The sequence below is a fragment of the Hippoglossus stenolepis genome, chromosome 14, assembly GCF_022539355.2.
Source record: "Hippoglossus stenolepis isolate QCI-W04-F060 chromosome 14, HSTE1.2, whole genome shotgun sequence".
NCBI classification, from domain to species: domain Eukaryota; kingdom Metazoa; phylum Chordata; class Actinopteri; order Pleuronectiformes; family Pleuronectidae; genus Hippoglossus; species Hippoglossus stenolepis.
The window spans coordinates 7,649,909-7,668,020 of record NC_061496.1 but is presented as its reverse complement, the minus strand read 5'-3'; the positions used below and the strand labels follow the sequence as shown (position 1 = coordinate 7,668,020).

Below are 18,112 nucleotides of genomic sequence, written 5' to 3'. Positions count from 1 at the left end.
ATTATATAAAAGGATGAAAATCCACATTAAATGGGAAAACTGATTGCAGGTTTCTTGTAAAAGAAAGAAAAATCTATTTTTCTTTGAGATTTCTTTCATCTTCTAATGGAGACTGACTGATGAAGCTTCCTGACCAGCTCACAAACATTCCAAACAAGACGTCTGGCACGACCAGAGTCTGCCTGCTTTGATTAAGGCCATATGACTCTCAGTGTCCAGGTTACTCCGGCCGTTTTTCTCAGTTTGATGAACATGATCTCTGAACCCACCTGAACGTACAGCTCCCTCAGCTCATACTGGAACTTCTTCGGGTCTGTTGTGATTGTTACCGGTCCGATCTCTGCAGAGAAACAACAGAAAAACGCTGCGTGATTAATATGGCCACAGGCTCAAGTCTGCATCTGATGAAAAACTGAGAGCATTCCTGTTTCCTTAAATTCTTCAGCTGAGCCAAATATTAGCTTTGGCAAACGCAAAGCGGATGTCCAGATTAAAATGTCACAATATAAGCCGCCAAGAAGAAACGGCAGGAAAGGAGATATTTGAACTAACAGAGAAAGGAAAGCATAAAGAAAGAAATGTGAGAAAGATACACACAGACAGACAAGTGATGAAGGAAAAACATCCAATAAATGACAGGGATGAATGGAAACATGTTCTCAATACAGATCTGGTTTGATGACGATGATGATTTCAAGGTCCGAACTTCCTTCTTCTATTCATTTGCGCTAGAAGATGCTTTTGTCCTGAAAGGAACACAGAGCTCTGGAAAAAACAATTCCAATTGTTTTGATGTTCAAAAACTGTTGTCAACTACTTCCTGAACACAGGCATTACAATGACAGAGCAGACAAAGAGTTCAACTGATAAAAGAGAAAGAGAGAAAAAGAGAGAAAACATTTAGAGGTTTTAAATAAATGCTCACAGACACTGTTACTTACCATTTCAAGGTTTTTTTGAAGTATACTATGTGCTTTAAAAGGACCAATTCCAAATCCAAAAAGCTACAAAGCCAACAATAAACAAGGAAGAACCCATTAACTTCTGGAGCGAATTTGATTTATTTTAACGACATTTTGGTGAATTTCTCCAGAAATCGAGATCAGAGATCTTTATGAACCAATCAGACGTACTTAGAGCACTGATGATGTGTGCAATTTGGTGCAGCTTGATTGAATTTAAGGTTTGGCCTTGGCCGAGGTATGTGCTCCACTGAGTGACATTCTAGTTGTACATGCAGACAAACCCCTGCAGGAAAGGGACTTTTCATTTCAATAACGATGTTGTTTTTGTTTCTAAGTGAGCTCAGAATTGGGCCCAAGTGAGGACACCTTTCCCTGTGCTTCAGGAAAAAAAGTGTAGCACCTTCAGAAGAGTGACAACATGACCTGCGCTCTGTACCTCTGCCAGGGCTACTAGTCACCGCCGTTTCTCAGCTTACTTTGTTCTATCCAGTAATGAGCTGCTAAGCCCCTTCTCGAGTCAAACTGTGTGACTTCAGCCACTGCAGCTGTGCTGTGGAATGAGCCTGATGAGGGGCTGCAAAAAGGCACACACACACACACACACACACACACACACACACACACTGCAGTTATGCACATGCAAGCAGATTGGAAAACAAGGGTTCCATTGTTGAGGAGAGGGCAATTACAAAGGATCCCTGACTTTTAGAGAAAGGGACAACTTTAGATGAACTTTTGAAGTCTTCAAATGTGCGGAGAAGTCAAATCAGAAAAGTACACGTTTGATTGATTCTTGTTGCAGAGAACTTTCTCTTCTTCTGTCTAGTGATTTTTGTTAAGAAAAACATCTAATGTAACGCTGTTTGCAATGAGGGATCATACACATCTTAATTTCTGTTCCTTGCAACCTTCTTCCACATTCTTTCACTCCACTCACAAGCACTTTCAATCTCTATAATAACATACACAAAGGAGAAAGACATTTTTTTTCCAAATGACCCAGATTTTGGCATCCTTGTGAATCCTCAAGGTGGAGTGTAGGAACATTTGTGGCGATCAGAGGCGCTTTTCAAAACTAACATGGAAAAGTGTCTGGCTGCTCTGAACGGAACGTGGATCTCAGGCCAAAGTTTGCAGAGATGGAAAAGCTGACATCTCTTTCCTTATGGGACAAGTTCCCATGGCTGTTGTAAGTATTCTTTAGACTAGTGTGGCTGTGGTGCTCCTGACCACAGCCACACTCTTTGCATCAACACCATGGAAAACCACAGTTAATACTCAAGACCTCTAAACCTCTTAGAAAAGATTAACTAAATCCAATTCTTCAAACTCTGTTTTTCTAATGATATCTGACTTTGTCAAGTGTTTATTATCTCTTTTGTGTGTTTATCCACATTTAGAAGTCTGAATGAGCTCATGTAAACTGTTTCTATACCACACTCAAATAGTTAAAACAAACATTCATGCCTGAGAGCGTCTCCTTCTTGTGCTTGTGTGTACTTAATGCTTTCAGGGGGCAGGTGCCTTGCCCAAGGGCACCTGATTAAAACTGATGGATCAATCTATTGATCCATCAACTGCTGCTAAAAACACTGGACAGCATATTCTTCTCATTCGCTTTTTCTGGAGTTACAAATGAAACTTTAGTTTATGTGGAAAAACGCCTCACAATGCTTAAGAAAGTGGATCTGGATCCGCAACAAAATTGAATTCATGCTTTCTTAGGTCATACCTCCACTACATTTTAATGGAAATCCGTTGAGTAGATTTTGCATAATCCTGCTAACTAACAAACAAACACAGATGAAAACATAGCTTCCTTGGCGGAGGTAATAAAGGAAATCTTAACGCGGTCCTCTTGATGCCATATGGGAAATAGCTTTCATGCTCCCTTGGTGATGACAGTGGCATGGAAAAGGCCAAGAGAATGAAGTCAGGGTGAAAGAATGCACCCAAGTCTGATAAAGGAAACAACAAAGAGAGAAAACGGCCAAAGCAAACAAATCAAAATGAAGATCTGCATCTTGTTCCTGTTTTCTAAATCTGTTAGTGGTGCGAGTTGTTGACCCGAGCGGGCTGCGGGAGTAAACAATCAAAAACAAATGACTGTGGCCTCCACCTTGATATTCCCACAGCATTGGTCTCTACTGCAGCCTGTAAAGAGCATGCATCTGCGAATCACATGCAGCCTTAAACACTCACAGAACGTCTAATGGGATGGAACAAACTGGGCAACTGTCCAGCGGCAAACTCAGTTTCACCTCCGCTGACATTCGTGCTTAAAGTAATTTGCGGGGAATCGCTCGTGCATTCACCGTGGAGCGAGTTTCTCTTTTTTTTCTTCGCTCACAGCATCAGCAGCGAGGAATTCCAAGGCCAGCACGTTGATAAGTCACAGCCGTTAGTGTCTTCCATCCAAATAACTTCTGACTCTTTGGCTGCAGCACATGGTGAGTTTCACGGGCTGCTTACATGACAGACAACTGAGGAGCATTGTCATCGTTGTACTCTGTGGTATGATCGCGACGAGATGTGGCAGTTTGGGAAACTTTTGCTCTTTACGTGCTCCGTTCTTGATTCCTGAGTTTACACGGCAGTGGCAGCAGTTACATTCACCATCTGCAACATTTGCTTTCATTTTTTTCACTCCTGAAGGCAAAGACCTGGATGTTTTCTGACTCACCATTACTCTGGTTTATAAAAGCCTAATTACGGGGGGTACAGAAACCCAGTGCAGTGACAATACAGACCAACGGCGCCCTGAGGATCCCATAAACTCCACCTTTTGTTCATCGATAGAGCAGCAACAAAGGCTTTTCTTCTTTGTCCTCTTTACAAGCATTGATTTTGACTAACAAAACCACTTTAATCGTCCATTGTGTGCTGTAAGTGAGACCTCCACTCAAACAATAGTCAGGAAAAGAGGTTCTGTGGTTTTTTTTCCCCATTCAAAGAAAATGTCATCGGGTTACACAACGTGAAGCTGCTGCAGCGCTTAACAGCACCAGAAGCTGTAAACACACACGCACGCTGCTTTCTGTCATTCTGCTGACTCAGGGTCAAATCTGCGGCTGTCATCCTCACCATCAGCTTTGGGGCATAATTCACTTCATCACAACCCCCCCCTGAGAAAACACATGTGAGGCAGTGCACAGTGCAATTATCTGCAGCTCGGTGAGTGACCTGGACTGTACGCACTGCAAGCAAATGAGAAAACATGTCTGCAGACACTACATGAGGTACATCTGTGACGATTCCAGGTATCTGCAGAAGTTGCCTGAGTACAAGTGGATATATATCAAGAGTGTAAATGTACTTGGCAGCATTACCTCATGTAATATTCAGAAGTTGTACATATGTACATAGGCAACTGGACTTGCTTGTGTTTCTAGAAGTGGCGAAATCAGCCTGAAGGATTTTCCCCAAACAGGAAATTACAGCCTATAAACACAGATTTCTTCTTCTTCTTCTTCTTCTTCTTCTTCTTCTTCTTCTTCTTCTTCTTCTTCTTCTTCTTCTTCTTCTTCTACTGCGGCTCCTAAACTCTGCAGTAGCGTGGACACCAGACGTATTTGTAGTTCAATGCATTTTCACACAAAAACCTAGTAGTATGGATGGAGCCGAAGTATTCAAATGTAATATAGTAGAAGAGTCATTTGAGGTACAAGTACGACTTTAGACATGGACAGGAAATGGTTTACGTACAGTATTTCCATTTCCTTTCAGGTATATTGCCAATAATGCAGAAAAGACTGTGAGCAGAAAAAAGATCATATCATGTGTGGATGTTCCAGTTAAAACCAGCTCGTTCTTTCACACATTCTTCTGGACTGAACTCAAGGCTTTCAAGTGTCCTTCAACTTCCAAGTCTTCTTCTATGCATTTTATCTCTATCTCTACAGTACCCCTCCAACTACAGTTTTTTTTACCTCCATCTTTTCGTACCCGTCTCCCTCTGCATCTTTTACCCCGCCCTGCTGCCAAGGATTCACCTGGAGCGCTGATGACAACCTTGATTTTAAAACCACCACAATCTGAACTTGTGATGGGAACTTCTCACACAACCAGAAGGAAGAGAGAGAGAGAGAGAGAGAGAGAGAGAGAGAGAGAGAGAGAGACCACCAGGCTCTCGTTTCCCTTCACTTGATGCAGCTGAGTGTGTCTCAGGATGATGGGACACACAACAACAGATCTCCATCGATGAGTTCAAATGATCACACACAGTACTACACACACACACACACACAAAAATATATAGTGAGACCCAACTGATGCACATCGCACACCACACACAGCCATGTAATCCCTCCCAGATGGACGGACTGACGGAGAGCCGGTTCCAGAGACGGATGACAGTGTCGACCCGTCCACCAGCCATCGATTTGTCTGCTAACTGTTGCCAGAGATACAACACAGAGGAAGATGCAACCCGAGGTGAAGTCTTAATCAAGTCAGTGTGTGTGAGTCAGTGTGTGTTCATTTATGTCTGTCATGTATCGGGACATGTGGTTCTGTGGCGTGTTCCTTCACGCAGCCCCAAAGATATGTGTGTATATGTTTAAGTGTGTATACTTGGGTTTGTTGGATATAAGAGCACATGCTGCTGTGGGTATAAGTGATAGTAAATCATAGTTTGTTTCCGCCCCCCCCCCATCTTTATTCAAGAGGGTGGTCTTTCAGTTTGAGAGGAGAACTAATTGTTCTGTTGTGCTGCATGACTGCAATGCTTTGATGACAAATTTGTTTACATATAAATTGATTCTTTATAAACAAAACTGTCTCGATGACTCGGTTTCAAATGAGATCTGTGTTTCTGTGGAGGAACTCAAAGAGAAACGCCACAAGGAGGAAGAGTGATAACTTATTCAGACCCAGTCTGACCCCATCTTCATGGTTGACTTTTGAACCTGTTTTTCAGCCATACCCTTGAACTCTATGATCTGGAAAGTGTCTGCACAAGGTAAGCAACAGGACAAATCCATCTGGAGCGCATTAGTTTTATAGTTATTTTTTCCTGATGCTGATTTATTTGACTAAATATTTGTGTATGAGATCTTTTAGTTTACTTGTAGTTCAAGCTCACTCTCTCCCGCGCAACATAATAGAAATCCCCCAAAAAATAACGTTGCGGCCTCTTTTCCGACTTTGGAAACTTTGAGGCATAAATTTGCACATTTATATGATTGATATGAATGCACTAAATTACACACGCTCATAAATATCAGTCCCCTTAACATGCCTGAATTTTTTTTCCTCGAGATCTATGAAATATTCTCTGAGAAATCAACGGCAATGTTAAAAAAATGCTCTATCTCGCTATGTTAAAGAAATTGAAAAAACTCCTTGATCCGCCCTCTGATCTGCACCGACCCACCGCATCCTTCCAACCAGTTCGGTTCTAATGCGTCAAGTAGATAAATGGATAGGGGTGGAAACATAACCTCCTTGGAGGAGGCACAAACCATGCTTTTTCAGGTATTGTTGTTATTGTTCTTAATAACTTTACTTTAGTCAGTCAAAATCTGTAGAAACAACCAAAATCTGGTTTAAGTTCATCCCACAGAGTCCCTGATTATTTGCAAACACCGTTTCGGTGGCGTGTGCCAGTGATTTCAAATGAGATCTATAGCCAGTAACATTGACCCAGATGTCTAAGAGCGAACTGTGAACACATAAAAACCTCGCTGGGTTGGAGTCAAAGGAATGTGACTGGGGATGAACATGGAGTGACTATACTTGGAAGGGTTCTGGTCTGTTTTATGATGAACGTTGTCAGAGCCGTGCTGCCATTTATCTGCTCAGCGCCCTGTCAATACTGATTGATAACAGGGGTTTCTAGGTCAAGCTGTAATAAATCTTCCTTCACCTCTTAATCAACTTCACCTTTAAAGAGCAAACAAATTGTGGTCATGGTCAGGTTTGTCACAACATCTTACAAAACCAAACTGCTTTCAAAACGGACCCTGGTTGTGTTGTGTAACTTCTTCTTTACCTGTTGTGTATAAGACAAAAGCGTATTTCACAGCTTGGACTACATATGGAAGATGGGAAGGAGGGCAGGGGAAGAGGATGAAAAAGTCAAAGTTGTGGCTTAGAGAGGAATCAGGTGGTATCGTGTCCGTTAAGACTCTCAAAGAAAGGGAAGACAAACAGGAAGCAAACCATTCTGTAGTGTGTTGTCTGTGAAGTTTCTGCATATGGTCTCCATTGTAGAAATAATGGCCAGAACCCTGAGACTTGTCCAGACTGAACCCTATGATTCAAGCCTTGAAAGAAAGTGAATTTATGAATTAAATGTGGCCTATTAATTGCAGAACTTGAATTTATTTAGCTTGAACGTTAAGAAGAAGACTTGAAAATACCCTCAGCATCACAAACACAAGACTGCACGGCTCGTGGCTGCGTGTTTTACGACTGATGGCGTAAACCCAGACTGCACAAAGTGACTGGGTGGTGTTTTTTTGGTTAAGTGTGGCTCCTTTGTTTTACTGAGGAAAATCTAATTGAAGCAGACAAAGAAAACTCAGCAGATCGGTAATGTCGACCACACACAGGCGCACACTCAGATGTCTGAGGCGGTGATTTCCAGCCGGCGTGCCACAGCAGCCAGGACCCCCATCAGATTTGCTCAGGTATGCTGTGAACATTAAAAATTCAAGTCACCTGGTACAGTGCTTAACCAATAACAAGGCCTTACTGCAGTGGCTGGCATTTGAATTCAACCCTATAGCCATTTGCCGTATATCATCTTCACCTCTTTCTCCTGACTACTCTGTCGGTCCAGCAATATAACATGAAGCTTGAATACGATGGAGTATTTATTAGAATAAACTTGTACTTTAACGAGAAAAAGTAATATTACCAGAATAAATAAAGCTTATTTAGGAAATACGCTGCAAGGAGAACCAGTGTTCCTCTCCTTCTGGATCCATAATCTTTAGTATCAATATCATTGTTTCTGGAGAAACTGGGAAACCCCTCTCAAAAGCCCACAGATGTAACCAACAACAGCAGTCGACCACAACCAAACATTTCCTGTTCCACAAAACCGAGTTTCCTCAAAGTCTGTGTGGTCTTTCCTCAGAATACAGAAAAGACAGCTTCTTGCACAATCTTTTCAAAGTCCTGAATTAGTTAAAGATAGTATTTCATTAAATGTGAAACCTATATACTGACAGGTATCACATAACAAAATTCCTTCATAATATTTATATGGACTTTCTCGTAATATTGCATCTTTATTCTCAGATTTTGTGATCCAAATGTACTTGTTAAAAATAGATATATGAGTTAGCAGATTGTTTTGGCCGTTTCCAAACAGTTGACAATGAGCTCAGCATGTGCTCGTCATCAGTCTGACAAAGAACAACAGGTTCATCAAAACAAGCTTAGCTTTCTCTCTGAATAACATTTAAAGGGAATGGACATGTTGTGAATTATTTTCTAATGTTTGGGGGCTTTGTGCTGCATCTTTGAGTTTTAGGAACACAGAATGTGTTGTACACTAGAGCATAATAGTGTTGAGAAACATTGATCTTAGGTGGTCTTCGTGATACATGACTTCCCTCAAAACAGACCCCTCAGAGGAAGGGGGCAGAGGGCACTGACGGCCCGACCTTTAACCTGGCAGCCAGTAATTCCCTTAACACTTGACTGGTTCGGACACATTTGCCACAGTTAAAAACCCGTACATGCCTCAGTGTCAGTTAAAATCCTCGGACGCTTTGTTGTTCCATATCTTCACTGATCCCACCCGTCTATCTTTATGGTCTTTCCTCTGATACAGACACACAGACGAGTCAACAGTTGTCCAGGCATTCAGAAAATGCTTCATCGCTACACATCAGGTTTCTCTGGAGGTGGAGAAGGAGCGACAAAACCCCTCAATAAAATAATATAACTGCAAAAATAACTTAATATATAATGTAGGATCAAGCGGAGCCCCTGCTGTCCTGCACATAAACCATCATCCTGCAAACACTGTGTCCTCCATCTAATTTTTTTCACTACAGTACTAAAAACTAAATGTCATTCTAAACTGTAATGAGCAGCTTTCACACAATTAAGAACAAAAACAAGCCTTGGAAGTCACAGCCAACATGAGGTCATGCCATACCAAACATGGGCTTGTTCAACCCTGGCACCAGATCTCTGTGGAAATGAATACAATGTGTTCCAAATGAGGCCCCAAGACTCATGTAAAACAATGCATGAATGAATATGTGTTAAAAATCCATAAAAAAATATTTCCTGAATAATAATAATGTCTAGACATGATCTGTGGACTGTAATTGACAATAAAAACATAAATTTGAGGAAAGTGTTGCAACAGTAAAAGTGTAGAGGTGGCTACTTGCAGATTTGGGTAATAAAGCATAAGAAATGCTGACTGGCAAATACTAATATACAACATATATGTATGACTGCAGTAGCTGGAAACTGTGCACTCGGGTTCTAGGTCAGTTTGAGGTTGAAAAAGGGATTTGACTTAATGCCTGTACAACTTTTTGTACAGGCATTAAAATAGGTGTGTTACTCTTGAATTTATTCAATTTTTTTGTGTTAGGCAACTCAAGACATCTGAAGTCACAATTCTAATACAGCACTGGAAACAACAAACCGCAAGAACAGCATTTAAAAGCTGCTCCTCACCAACAAAATCATGACTGAATCACCTGACAGGCCTCGGGTGCTCAGCTCTCCAACATAAATGGACTTGGGAGTGAGTGACTGGCTGCTTCTGCTGTCGGCACATGGTAGGAGTTATGGATAGGTCAGGTAAACATGTCTGCCCCAGAACGGTAAAACACATCTGAAGACAAGCAGCGAAACAGGCATTTTGACACTCACTACAGGTTGTGTGGGTCAAACAGGGGACAGGCTTTTACGTTTCTGTTTCTGGGGAACCAGCCGCAAGCTATGCAAACTGGATGGAGCATCTCCGGATAAATATTTATATTTTATCTATGTAAAAATGAAAATGTGTCAAATAGTGAGGATATGTTTTTTTACATTTTCACTGATTACCCGAGGAATAATTCATGGATCTTGACAAAATAAAAAACCAGGCACGTTAAGGTGACATATCTATGAATGTGTGCAATTCGGTGCAGCTTGATTGAATTTAAGGGGACTGTTGGGTTTACACTCTACTGAGTGCCATTCTACTTACTTAATCCTGTTCCCTTGAGGTTGTTTTTGCTACTACATTGTCTTCCACATCCGTAGTTACTCAAAAGACGCTGCAGCACAGACAAACACCAGCCTCTAAAGGTCAAGAGGATATTGGTGATCGCCCGACAGTGATGTCAAAGAGCCCTGAAGGTCAGGACCAGGGCACATGAAGCCTCAAGATCAATGTCTAGGTTCAACAGAGGTTGGAAAACAAATCCAAAGCCCAGAGGGAAACCAACGTCTCTCGGTCCAGAACAAGAAACAGCAACGTTTGACAAATCCCTCCTTGAATGGGTCATTTATTTTAAATGGATCCATGTCAGCCGGAGCATCAAGAGGTCAACTACCTGTGACGTTTCTCAACACCAGCTACATCCTTCATCCTTAAGTAGTGTTGGAATCTCTACAGCTGTCGTACATGAACAAATTGTAAACAAGGAACAACACGGACGTGGTTTTAAGTGTTCCTGTAGAAACCCTCAGGTATGTGCCGACTTCAGAGATGAAAGGGGGGATAACCCCTGAGCACCGATTACAAAGCTCGATGGAGTTGAAGCTGTTTTGCGCTAAGAGTACCTCGGGGCATTTCAGAAGGTGCGTGCACACAGCCCCAAAAATTAAAGGCCACTTTAATAATCCCGGGCAGGTCAATTAGTACATGAAACACACAGACACACATTGTAGTCTGCCACACTCCGCTCTCTTCCTCTAATTCTCTATAACCTCCACCTCTCTCCTTTTGGCATTCCTGCCTAATAGCATCATTATTGACTCTGTCCAGCTAAACGCAGGCTCTTTGTAATCTCGGACGGGCGGGGCAGAGCAGACAAAAAAATGCTGCTCTGGATAAAGGGAAACAAAGGGGAAAGGGGATGGTAGAGGAGGACGCTGCACGCCAACAAAGGGAGCTGTGTGACGGGCGTCTTTGATCATGGAGGAAGAAGGTTTTCTCGTAGTCACTCCGCTCCCAGGGGTTCGGTCCATCTCGCTCAAACTAAAAGACGACTGGCAGGAAAAGGAAACTCCATATCCACTAAGTTCCAAGATGTCAGTAACTGATCTCATTTTTAAATCTTTAAATCTCAAGGGGTTCTTGATAGAAACAAGCTGGATTTTGGGAGATATCACTGACTAAGCCAGTTTAAAGCTGTTTTCAGACACAAACTCTAGAAAATGTCCACAAAATTGGGTCCGGACATTTTCCAGAGTTTGCCTTTCACAGAATGAAGCAGGGGATTGTCCTGGTCAGGTGTATTCACAACCGCAGGACAGGGGTGGCACCTGAGTAGATCATGCAGGAGGCAGGACACAATGTATAAATTCTATTGAGGAAAGCACATGTTTTCTGTTTACAGCACATCAACCCCAGCGAACGCCCTGATCACCAAACGTTCTTGAATCTCATTGTCTTTCCAAAGTCGAGGCAAATATCCAGACAAATTCCATTTCGTGTGGATGCAAACACCCTCAAATGATACAATGCACAGCTACCACCACGACAAAGTGCTGCTGTCTCAATGCATTCTGGCTGCACTGAACGTGAGTGACTGTGTCGAGTGTGCGAGTTCCCCCACCGACCCAAAGCAATGACCCATCTCAACCTCAGCCAATTAAACACTAACACAAGCACATACGAGATACCCACGAACACACCCCCTCACAGCACGGTGCCATTTACAAGGACGAGCATGTGTGTGTGTGTGTGTGTGTGTGTGTGTGTGGACGTTAGCAGAGCCTTAACGAAGGAAATGTAGAATCCCAGTGGATCATTAGATTCATGCACTCACTCAAACTCGTCTCAAAGATTACTTCTCTCAGACATGAACTCTGGGGAATGTCCAGACCCTTTTTTCCGGAGATTGTCTTTCACATATAAAGAACGCAGCAGGAGATTATCCAGCTCAGACACGTTCACAACAACAGGAGATTGTCCAGAGAACGGAAATCTTTTTTTTTGATTGTTTACAGCACATCAACACCAACATCGCCCTTATCACCAAAGGCTCTCGACTCTCGTTCCCTTTCCAATTGAAACGTTTCATCGGAGTCAATTTTTGCATTATTGTTGTGTGTAACAAACTTTATTAACAGTCTCACTCGCTTGCTGTGAAAATTCCCGACAGTTTCCTGTTGTACTCGCACATGAGCACACAGACTTTCTCCAGACTTTCTCCTTGTGGGCTAGCAGGAAAGGTTTCAGAAAATGTTGTGAGCAACTCGGACACATACAGCCCCTCCGGAAGATGTCTGGAGTTCAGTGCACGTCTGAAAGCTGCTCTATTGTAAACTGCTTTATGAATGGTTAATTGGAAAGCTGCACAATTTGACATCAGTGCCGGGACAAAGGCCAAACTTCCTGGCTTGGGGAATGGCAGGAGCGTTGTGAAATAAAGTTTATTTGGCTGTAAAACCTCAAATAAATGTTCCATGAGTCCAGAGAGTCTGTTTGCAGTTCACCTTCAAGTTCTCAGCCTGAGACTTGATTCTTTAATGACAGATTTCTTGTCGTTCTCTGGATTGTAACTGCAGAAAAAAAAAAAAGAGACGTCCGTGTTCACAGCTGTTACTTTAACAGTCCAGGGCGCTAATGTACAGCAGATTCCCTCATTAAGGGAAAGTCATTTCCAAAAGCAACAACGCTATGAAATGATAACACAACAGGGGTGGCTGTAATTCAACTCTAGCACGGTTTCATGTGAGTGTTCTCTAAGCACACAACCCCCGTGCCTCAGTAAAATGACTTATGAAGTATCCTTTTGCTTTCTTTCTTTCTCTCCCTGCAGGATGGAGGAACGGGACGGGACGGGGGGGGCTTCCTGACTGATCTTCCCACACAAGCCTGACCCCAATATCCAGGCATCCTCCTGACACTCTCGCTTCACACACACACACACACACACAATACAGGCCGACAGAAATACACAAACACACACTCTAATGTTTACAATGTCAGATTGCAGTGTAAATAAAGCTGAAGCTCTGGGCCTCTGATTCAACAGGAGCCAAATCAAACAGGAGGGACCGTGTTATCGCGCTGGGTCGGACGGAGAGTGGAGAAAATGGATCTGTGTCAGAGGAGTGAAACAAAGACTAAATAAAAAAGTTCCTTTGAAAAAAAAACAGAGTCTCTCCGAGGGTTTGGGATACTGGGAGGACAGAGAGTGAGCAACAGGGGCGGGACAACATTTGGGGAAATGTTCAGCGGTACCCCTGGTTACAGTGGGCTCTGCTAATCATTCCTCTTTTCCCCTCCGGGGGATTTCGTAGAACACATCCTGACATGCTCGTTAACATTTTAAGGAGCCAATGAACGCCACTTGGTGGTGAGGGACAAACGCAAGGACAGGCAGTTTGCAAAGAGAAGTCGACGTGCACTCAAGGTCGGTTTCAAGCTGCTGCAGTTTCAATTTACTGTATGAGGGGGAAAAAAATGCAAGTTATAATCACCATATTCTTTCAATGCTTTCGCTTTATCCAAGACACAATGCATCACCGCTCTTTCATCATCTGCTAATGATCCTAGATTTACTTTCACCCCTGGGACGCACAACCATGAATTCATCATTTGTAACACTTGTGTATACTGAGCATATTTCTTCTTTGGGATATAATTATTATTCTAGGCACAGAGCTGTCGGATTGAATCAGTGATCGAGGAATCGGGCTCCATGAGAATTTGTGACATGCTGAAATTTAGTCCGAGGAGAAGAAACATCTGGAATAGGAATCTGTCTCCTCACCCCACACATCACCTGTCTATTCATTTCTTTCCCTCTCTCAGATCTCTTGGACGAGTCGGTATCTACCGTTGCTAAGTGCATTCAGGTTGAACTGGGAAGAAGTCGTTATGTGTAGATATATCTTGAAGTAGTAAGTCCGTACTATAGGTTCAAAAGTAGACTATGAAATGATTGTACGCAAATTCTGTAACATTGTGTATTTGATTGGGATAAACTGTCACAACTGAGTGCAACAAACACTCAGATTCCCCCACAGTTGTTTCACTACCAGGCTTTGTTGACCTTTACAAGATCTACTGTTTGGCTCTCCACACACTCTAAGTGGCTCAAGAGGTAGAACGGGTCGTCCACTAACCACGAGGTTGGTGTTTTAAATCCCGGCTTCTCCATTGTTGAAGTGTCCTTAGGCAGTGTATGAGCGATGTGTGATAGAGAAATTGCTGCACATGGATGTGTGGTCAACAAGAAAAGAAAATCCCTTCCTAAATCATGACCATCTCAGCAGCATCTCCCCTGGCTCTTGTTGTTGAATGAGTGTTTCTTTGCAGGTGGACACCGTCCACTTCTCACCTCCCAATCGGCACACAAACCCCCATGACATGACATGACAGCAGCCTTTGATGGTGGTTTTTTTTAGGCAAGCAGGTAAGTGACTTCTCCTCCTCCTCTCAGAAAATGGTAATTATAGGAATTTAAAAAGTCTCACCCTCAGCGAAACATGAAATGTCAACTTCACTACAACTGTGGATGTGATGGTGAATATGAACAGTTGTAGCTGAACTACCCACATTGAATCTTTCGTGGTTTTTGCTTCCATTGCCATACACCCCATGCACTCAAATCCTTCTTTGATGTGAATTATTATCTGTTGAGTTTAATGTGAGCACCTCTGACCCACAAGTCAAGGTTACTTTTAAAAGGCCCAATGATACAGTATATTGCCCAGGCATTAGCCGTTCAGAATGAGAGAGCACCCAGGGGTGATGATAATGATCACGCTGCATCGCAAACCTGAAGCCACACACACTAACCCTGACGGAATGATAATGATAGTGACCGCCAGGCTGAACATCTGTGCGCAGAGACAGTTCCTGCTCTGGAGGTGTGAGGGACATTAGGCCTTCAGAGGGCGGGTTGTGAGCAAACTATCACATTTCTCACGTTTCTTTTGTTTCCCTTGCAAAGAGCAAATAATCACAACACGGCGCAGCAGAGCCGAAAAGGCCGTGCGTAATGAGGGAATTCAATAAAGGTGACTTAGACCTCCCCTGCCTGTGTTCAGTGCATTACCTGGGTCGTGGAAAGGGACCAGGGCGAAGTTGTACAGGGGTCTCTGCGGTCGGCTCAGCGAGGTCTCCAGGATCTTGGACGCACCCTCGATGACCTGGACCAGGTCGTCGTACATGGAGCCGGTCACATCGAAGACGAACGCCAGGGTGGATGCGCCCTCCGGGATGTCTTCTTCCTTCGCAGCGCCGCTGTCTGCGTCCTGCGCGGCGCAAAGCGCCACTGACAGCGCAAGGGACAGACACAGCAACCTGGAGCCCATTTCTAACTTTTCTTCTCAGGCAGAGTTTTGTAGTTTTGTTCAGGGTGAATCTCGAGCTGACGGCAGAGACATCAGGCTTTTAAACTGGACTGAAAAGTGCTCAGAAAGGTCTCCAACATCAGCCAAAGAAAGTGGAGTTAAGAGATTCCTCGTTGTTTGTCTCGCACCTCTCTGGTTTCCTCTGTGGGAGCTGGAGCCGCGGAGTCCCGGCAGCTGCAGCAGCGCCTGTTGTCTGCTGGATCTGCAGACTCAGGAGCAGGAGCCCTTGTTCAGCTCAGTCATACAAAGACCACCTCTCAGCTGGGCAGGAGGCATCCGAGGCGCAACATGCCCCGTGCAGAAGGGGAGCGGGGCTGTGATTGGATGGGAAGGTTTTGGGTTCTCTGTGTGGGTCGTTTACTGCACTTCGGTCACGTTACTCAACAAAGACGTTACAAAAAACACACGCAGTTCTCTATGTGTCCAATTAACAAATGATGATGCGTAATTTGGGTATTTATACGTGCCAGTAGCGCACCTGTTGCACCTCTCACGCACATGAAGAGAAACCAAAAGCGAGTGATCTCACTTTAAATGCACTTTATTAAAAATATTTTAAACTACTTTAAACTCTAATGTTCAAACACAGAAAAAGTCTCAAACTGCAGTATAACATGAAACAATTAAAGAGCTACTCCTCCCTGGATTTGTGCTGTGTACTGCCACCTAGCGGTTATAGTCTGACACAACAGTTTGCAAACAGTGTGCAAATTCCTGATATTTAAAAGCTTTTATAGTTTTGACATGTTTTAAGTTTCCAACAGCATTATTTTTTATATTAAAATGACTACGGATTCAAACTTCTTCTGTAGTTGTCAGATTCAAAGCTTGATTAGTGCAACGTTATTTGAAGTAGTGTTGCCGATCTGCAGTAAATGTGAAAACCCACTATGACATGTATGAAGAGGCTGTTTGTCACGTCTGGTAGGAAACGTTTTTTATCCAGGAAGCACTTCCTCGTGACAGGTGGAGATACTGTCCACTATACTAACGAGGCTTGGTGCAATTGTTGCATTGTCCATGTCAACAGAAGGGTGGCGCTGTTCTGACTTTGACAGACTTCAAATAATCTAGATTTTGAAAAGGAACATTTACTCATGCCTTAAATTTGTTAACTTTGCGTTAACTCAATTTGCGAAGGGTTCAGATATGCTAAAGCCTACTGCACGTGGGATGAAGCCTGAATGACGTGGGCTGGGACTTGCATTTCTAAAATGTCACCCACTCTCACAGACATCAAGTGTGAGCAGCCGTCATCCAGCCTTGGCGGGACGATCTATGAAACCCAATACATGGAATGGAAACGCAGAAGTCAAGACCACTGTCCGTCAGCTTGATCTCCCTGAACACAGTTCCGATCTGGAGACCTTTCGCACCTCAGGCCAACATGATCTCAAACTCCGACACTACAGAGAAGGACTTGTCTACCTGGGCTCGACACTGGAAAATACACCATTGCCCAAGCAATCCAAATTATAGGGATTTGCTAAAAAGAGAGATTCCAAACTGGATGTAGTTGCAGATGGAGTAAAAAGCTTGTGTGAACCAGTGGCTCCTTCACTGTAAGAGTCTCACTAATCCCAAAGTGAAAGGATTTGACCCATTTCCAACGGAAGCAGGTGTATGTGGCTCTCGGAATCCTTTCTATTTTCATCCAGGAGCCACTGTGATTACATTTAAAACTGACTATTCAACGTTCAACTGTATTTGTCCCCAAACAACCACAGCAAGGAAGTACAACACAAAAAGACATATTGACTTGTTACAGAGAGAAACCTTTTCACAGCAACATCCTGCCGCAGTGTTACAGCTCCGAGGTGAGGACTCAACGAAAAAAAGATATATGTATCTGCACCTATAGAAAAAGACTCCTCCCCGTCGGGGAATCGAACCCCGGTCTTCCGCGTGACAGGCGGAGATACTGTCCACTATACTAACGAGGATAGATATTCACCCCTTAATGGCAATAAGCGTCAAATAGTTTGGCCAGGTTGTCCACTTGTCCCCTTCCAGGCGATGTCCTCCAGCTCCTGCGCTGGACTGAGAAATTCAGCCTCCTCTGCTACAGACATTAAGAAAACGACTTTATCAAGTTGAAACTCTGAGTTGAGCATGAACGTGTTCATTGGAAAATACACATTATTAAAAGTAATAAATGAGTAAACATGCAATATAACAGCAAGGAAGTATGAAATAAAAATATCATCGAAATTATGTACAACAACAGAAATATATATATAATAAATATTGTAAAAATAATATCAAAGACAGAAAATCTTTCCTTTCATCCCTTTTTAATTTATGTGTCAATCACTGATCCCACCGTTCCACCTGTAAATACGGAGGAGTAGAAGGCACGATGGCGCCCTCCTGTGGAGAGATGGCCGCACAGCATCTGGTCCAGCAGCAGCTCTGTCTCCAAACAAGCAGCTGATCTCAGACTCTTCTCTCCTGTGAACATTCGCTGAGTCCAACAGTCACTTTACTTCTTGCTCCTCTAGACATTTGTTGGAGGAGATTTAGACAACAATTTAGATAAATATTTTTAAAATGAGGAAGTAAATCAGGAAGTCACTTTTGGGGGGAAACTGCAAAGGCCTCACCTGCAAAAAAATGAAGTTGTTTGGATTACAAACAAATGCACC

The 18,112-nt window shown here is 43.1% G+C and overlaps 1 protein-coding gene and 1 non-coding gene across 3 annotated transcripts in view; both read right to left on the bottom strand.

Annotated features, from left to right (window-relative positions):
* hmcn1 (hemicentin 1) overlaps positions 1-15,716 on the bottom strand; it is a 76,784-nt gene extending 61,068 nt beyond the window's left edge. For both annotated transcript variants that reach the window (XM_035176054.2, XM_035176055.2), the window contains exons 1-2: positions 15,170-15,716; positions 270-340 (exon numbers count right to left, since the gene is read on the bottom strand). In XM_035176054.2, the coding sequence (XP_035031945.2) occupies positions 270-340; positions 15,170-15,428 (330 nt within the window). In that variant the 5' untranslated portion in view covers positions 15,429-15,716. The remainder of the gene's footprint in view (positions 1-269; positions 341-15,169) is intronic.
* Positions 15,717-17,338: 1,622 nt separating this feature from the next.
* Positions 17,339-17,410, bottom strand: trnad-guc. Its single transcript has one exon. It is a non-coding gene; the product is annotated as a tRNA-Asp (tRNA).
* Positions 17,411-18,112: the final 702 nt, after the last annotated feature.